The following is a 6,471-nucleotide window of genomic DNA, read 5'->3' on the forward strand; positions in this document are numbered from 1 at the left end:
AAATTTGTTTTATTATTTAAATATTTTTAATCCATATGACAATATTTAATTAGACTAGTGGGACCTAGTTATGTGCCACAACAGGACATAACAATTGATTTGTGACACTTATTTTTTGGGACTATATTGATCGATCTTCAATTTTAGGTGCCATCTTGACGGAGTGGTTCTATTTCATGGACCATTTTTTGATAAAAACACTAATTAAATTAAAGAAATTTACAATAGAATTTACCATAACAACACAATAATTGATTACAACGATGGCCTTGATACCTTAGTTGCGTTTCTAGGCATATTTTTGGGATTAATTTAATTTGAATAATTAAATACACAACAAAAAATAAAAAACAACATAAAATATGTTACCCAATTATATATCTGGTTGGCTAACTTGAATTTCTAGCCATGTGCATGCAACATGATTGGATTATCCTTATGCTAGCAATCTTCCTCTTCATGATTGATTACGTGAAGCTCCCCAAGTGTTGAGCCTCTAAGAGTATTCACACTAATAAATCTAGTAACAAATGATGAAGTGATTCTTTTAAATGTGCTAGTAATTGAAGGAAATATTTGTGAAAACAAGTTCATTTAAGCAACATCTACAACATGCAATTAATAATTAAAGGTGGAATCATGCTTGTATGCACTCAAAAATAAAACTTTACCCATGAAATTCAAGGCCTAGTGAGTGTGGTGAACCAAGATTCAACTCAAGAACAAAGTGAGTTGAGAAATATTATACCTTTGTTAATTCCTCTTTGCATAAGCAAAGGCTAATCACCCAAGAGATAGGGCCTTGAATCCTTACATCTTAGCTCCATGGATTTCTTGGATGAGGATGGTGGAATGGATTCTCCAAGTTCCCAAGAAAAGGAACCTCTAAGTCTCCACACCAAGGAGAGCATTGATGAAGAGATGAGTGACCTAGGAAGATTTAGATGCTAGTAAAACCTTCATAGGGTGGTCGGCCTCTTAAAGAGAAAATGGAGCTTGTGTTCTCATCTTTTCTCCAAAAGAAACCCTAAGGATGAAATCAGTGGCGAACCAGGAATTGACGGAGGGAGGGGCAACGTTAAAAGATTGCAAGGTTCAAAAGAATAGAAACAACCAAATCCTTTTATATAGTAATGTCCTTCATAATTTATCAATACAAACAAATTACAATTGTTGCCGGCGAGGTTTCATATCATGAAAACGTCTCATAATAGGCTCATTATCAATAAAAGCAAATACATATCTCAATGTAAATAAGCATGCTATCACTCAACCATTGATCTCCCATTTTGTTACGCAATGGTGTTTTCACAATCTTCATAGCAAAAAAAGCTCTCTCCACTAAAGCGGTTGCAACCGGTAACACTAAAGCCAATGTAAGAAGCTTATACACTAACATATAGCTTGCACACCTTCCGGTCTTCACCAACTCCTTTGCAAGATCACCAATTCCTCTCAATGATGAAAACTCACTATGCATCTTCATATCGTGAATGTAATTGTCAAGTTGAATTGGAAGATTTATGAGGTCCATACGATCAAAATCTTGAGGATAAAGTTGGGCTAGACGAACAATTTTTGCTTTGTCAAAAGATGAAAAATTATTCACCAGACTCAAACATGCCATACAAAGAAGCAATTCAGTGTTTATCTCATCGAAGCGATCATTCAATTCCTTTAATTGCGTATCAACGACTTGAAAATAAAGGTCCACACGATAGTAATGGAAGTTTGTGAGTCTTGGAGCTTTACGCCTTGATTTTCCGGGTACGAAATGCAAATCCTCCATGTTAGGAACAACAATATCATGCTTTTCACAAAACTTTTGTACATCATCAAGCAAGTCCCCAAAATCATCATTTCTCAAGGATTGTAGTCTTTGCTTGCATACTTCCACTAATGCCATCGCATTCACAATATCTTGATCTTTCTTTTGTAATGCTTGTGATAACTCATTTGTAATTCCCAATATGAGTCTCATAAAAAAAAAGGTGAAACACAAAATCAAAAGTTTGTATATCATGGAATAACTTACTTGCTTCTCCAAAATTGTCTTGGTTGGTATCATCTTTAATCCATCCAAGCACCTCCACCACGGCTTCAAACATGACAATTATACTCACTATAGTACCATAATGTGAGTTTCAATGTGTATCACAAGGACGCATGAGACTACTCTCTTGGTTTAACCCTCTACCCATTTCAAGATCACCAATATCAAGAGCTTTCTTAATTTGTTCTAGTTGTTTCTCTCTAAATGCATCACGACGCTTACACGATGATCCAATAGTATTGACCAAGATACTAACAGTGTTGAAGAAAATGGCGACACCCTCAATTCCCTTTGCAACGGTTACAAGAGCTAGTTGAAGTTGGTATGTAAAACAATGAACATAAAATGCTTGAGGATACTTGTTCAAAATCTTTGTTTTAAGGCCATTTAGCTTACCTTTCATATTACTAGCTCCATTAGAGCCTTGTCCCCGGAACTTGGACATACTCAAATTGGTTGTAGCAAAGATTCTCTCAATAGCCTCTTCAAGCAACCTACTAGTTGTAGAGGTGACATGTTGCACACCCAAAAACTTTTCAATTGCTTCTCCTTTTTTGTTCACATAACGCAATACCACCGCCATTTGCTCTTTAGTTGAAGAATCACGTGATCCATGAACCAAAAGAGAAAAAAATGCACCTTCCATATCTTTAGTGATTGCATCTATAGTTTCAATGGCACAAGCATAGACAAGATCTTTTTGAATATCGGAAGAAGTATACTTAAGATTCTTGGGAGCATTCTCAAACACAACTTTCCTAACTTGCTCATTATGCTTGGAAAGAAATTGTATAAACTCCAAATAATTACCTCTATTGCTTGATTTGAACGATTCATCGTGGCCACGAAAAGGCAAACCTTGTCCCAACAACCATCTTGTACACTCAAGTGAGGCATTCAATAAAGTATGATAATTAATGCGAGCTTCATCGATTTGCTTACTCACAAATGTTTCAATGTGTTGTTTTTGTTCCATCAAATCTCTAGCTTGTTGTACAGCTTTATTATGAAGACTTCCAACACCTCCCTCATGGACTCGAAGATTTTGGGGTCCTTTCTTCCAATGTGTAAACCCTTTCTCAGTAAAGACATCACTTCCAGTGCTACCCATTTGATCAAAATCACATTTGAAAAGATAGCAATAACGGCAAAATGCAGCATTTTTTGATATACTATACTCCAACCACTTAAACTTATCAAACCAACCGATGATAAAACATCTTTTATCACTAACTTTTCTTGGCATAATGTGGTCTCTAGGTTGACAAGGATCATTTTGGAGGTAGTGTCTACGAATTGCTTCACGATAATTAGGTGGATAATCAAGCATTCGACGTCTATGTCCAGGGTCTGCAGGAAGATTAGCCAATATTTCATCCAACTCAGTGGCCTCACTTTGTTGTGACCTACTAGGAATATTCGAAGGAGAGCTTCTTGGAATATTTGAAGGAGGATGAGGACCACTCGGAATATTTGAAGGAGAAGGACTACCCGAAATGTTTGAAGGAGGATTTAAGCATTGTTTCTTATAGTATCGTTCCATTACGTAACTTTAAAATGGAAAGAAAAAAAAAATTCTTAGACTCTTAATCCTAGAGTAGACTATACTATAGTTAATACAATATATAATAATTCAATTAATTAATCAATAATTGAGAATTCAAATTTTAATTTTTACCCTAAAAAATATTTTCATATCAATAATCAATAACCAATAACCATATTAATTAGTGCATTGAGTGCTTTACTATATGATTCTATACCAATTAAACAAATCTCATTTTAAATAATTAATTAGGGTTAGGGATTATAAATTTGGGAATTAAAAAATTTACCTAAATAGTTATAGTGGGTTTGATGGTTGGAAGCTGGGCCTTGACAGTGCTGCTGAGTGCTGACTGGTGTGTTGCCAAACAATGCTGCTGTGTTGAGTGCTGATTGGTTCCATTTCATTTTCTGCTTCGAAAGGGGGAGCAGCGGTTGCACTTGCTGCTATGATTGGAGGATGAAAAGGGGAAAACGACACCACGAAGAGAGAGAGGAAGAGATTGAATGAATGGGGGACACGCGGTCCCCCCATATAATTTTTTTTTTCTTCCAACTTATCAAAATGGATCGTTTCATTTTGCCTTTTAAAAAAAAAAAAAAATTGTTTCTTCCAAGTTCCAACTCATCAAAACGAGCCGTTTTGGCCTAGTTGTTTAAAAAAAAAAAAAAAAGTCAGCTCTGCTGTGAACCAGACAAACCACCGGAGAGTCGAAGATGAAGAGCAGCAGCAGCAGAACCAGTGGGTTTTCCGGCAGGGGAGGGGCAAACCTAGCGCTCCAGTCTTGTTTTTCCGGCTAGGGGAATGGCGGCCGCCACTCCTCGTCCTCACGTGGCTTCGCCACTAGATGAAATGGCTATAAAGTTTCCTTTATACAACCTCACAATGGAGTGGCCGATGCGAAAATTAACTTAACACACAAATTAAACCCTCTTGTATCAATTGTAGTAAAGAATGTAAGTAGGGATCGTTCTGGACCGGGGATTAGGAGGGCTTGCTAATAACCTCTAAACTGACTCAAAAACGTAAAACAAAGTTTAAAACACTAAGCTAGACTCAAAGAATGCAAAACTAAACTATAAAACACTAAAACAACTCAAACGACTCAAAACAAGCTAAAAGACTCAAATCTGCCACTAAGAGGGAAATTGGACGAAAATAGGTTTTAACTTGGTTCAAAACACTTAAAAACACAAACGAAATCACTTTCTAACTAATGTGACTCAACAAAGTAAAGGGGGATTTGGTTTTGACGAATTTGAAAACAAAACAAGTAAAGTAAAGAACTAGTGAAATCTGAACGAATTTGAGTAAAGTGAAAGGATAAAAGGCTAGCTAGGAGGTTCTTCTCCACACATGTCACACTTACATACAAAACGATTTCCAATTGCTTATCAATAAACCATGAATTCCCAATGCCCCAAATTAACCGTGAATTGCACTAATTAACCCTAAGATTTTCCTAAAGTTATTGAATTGGATGATTGCATATGACAACCCAAAGTATTCCCCACAAGTTCCCCACATGAATTGCATAATATAGATACAAGCAAAGATCATTAAGTTCTATGAAAATTATAAGCATTGACAAGGCACTTGTTACTATGAATTGCATGAAACTTATGCCAATAATTTACTTAACGCGGTTGTGACAAGCAACCTTTACTACTTGTGAATATAAGTTCATAACGATTAGGTAAAACTCCCTTATATCCTCGCATCAGATTTATGCATGAAAATTAAGCGTGCACTCTCAACCAACATACACAAATCAGTTTTAATTCAAATGGATAAGTAAATTGAATTCACAACTTATGAATCACAACTAAAGGTAATCAAATCATATTGCAAGCATTAGCATGGTTTTGAATTCCCCATAGCTAAGGGGGGTTTAGTTCTTCATACTTACAAAGCAACGATAAACAAATTGAGACATTGAAAACAAAAGAAAGAAGACACCTAAACGCTCTAACGATCCAAGTTGGACAGCATGCACGTCCAAGCACTTTCCTTCCCTTCCTTTGCTACGGCACAAGGTGTTGGTGAGTGTTTGAAGGTTTGGTTTTATGTAGGAATGGATGTGAAGATGAATGGATGTGTTTGGATGAAAGTTGTATTGGAATGGGGATGAATTCTCAAGTAAAAATTGACTCTAATGGCTACCACACACACTTCCTTTTATAGAGGAAGTGCACGGCATGGAAGGATGGATGTTGGTGTGAGCAATGATTCAAAGGTGAACGTGAAGTAATGATGCAAAGCATGAGGGTGAAATGGAGTGGTGTTGCAGCTATGAATGCAAGTAGGGAACATGAATGATTGTGCACATGGTAGATAAAGGAAAGGGAGATGGAATGGTGCAGAAATGAGTCATAGGTGCAAGTTGATTCATGATGCACGGCATGGGCAAGGAAAGTGAAGGAGTGGTGCATCAATGAGTGCATGTAGTAGAGGTAAAGTGAATGAAATCTAATGGGTGAAGGGGACAAGGGATGTGCACCAATTGAGTGCAATGATTCAATGTAATGGTGTATGAAAACAGAAATAATGAAGGGGACAAGGGTGATGCACGGCATGGGCAAGGAAATGTGATGGATAACACCCCTTTGCAGCTATCCATGTGCCTTCAAACTTGATTTTCTGCACTCTTTGCCATGTGTTCCAGCTCACTTCTCATGTGTGTGTGCTGTCATGTAATCATCATTTCCACATAACATCATTTCAGCTAGCAATCAAGTCCATGCCGTGTATGAATGTTGTCTCTCTATTCTTTGCATGTGTGTGTGCTGTTTTCTATCTTTATTTCCACATGTACCAGCTATTACACTTGCACACACATATGTTCTTCATTATTTTAGCTAGCAATCAACAT

General features: G+C 36.8%; 1 protein-coding gene across 1 annotated transcript; it reads right to left on the minus strand.

Annotated features, from left to right (window-relative positions):
* Nucleotides 1-2,144: 2,144 nt before the first annotated feature.
* Nucleotides 2,145-3,164, minus strand: LOC126602963 (uncharacterized). Its single transcript, XM_050269757.1, has one exon. The coding sequence runs from the start codon at nt 3,162-3,164 to the stop codon at nt 2,145-2,147; it is 1,020 nt and encodes a 339-aa protein (XP_050125714.1).
* Nucleotides 3,165-6,471: the final 3,307 nt, after the last annotated feature.

This window comes from Malus sylvestris, chromosome 15, assembly GCF_916048215.2.
Source record: "Malus sylvestris chromosome 15, drMalSylv7.2, whole genome shotgun sequence".
NCBI lineage: Eukaryota > Viridiplantae > Streptophyta > Magnoliopsida > Rosales > Rosaceae > Malus > Malus sylvestris.

Coding starts and splice junctions, on each gene's coding strand:
- LOC126602963 (XM_050269757.1), bottom strand. CDS start 3,164: ATGGGTAGCACTGGAAGTGATGTCTTTACTGAGAAAGGGTTTACACAT.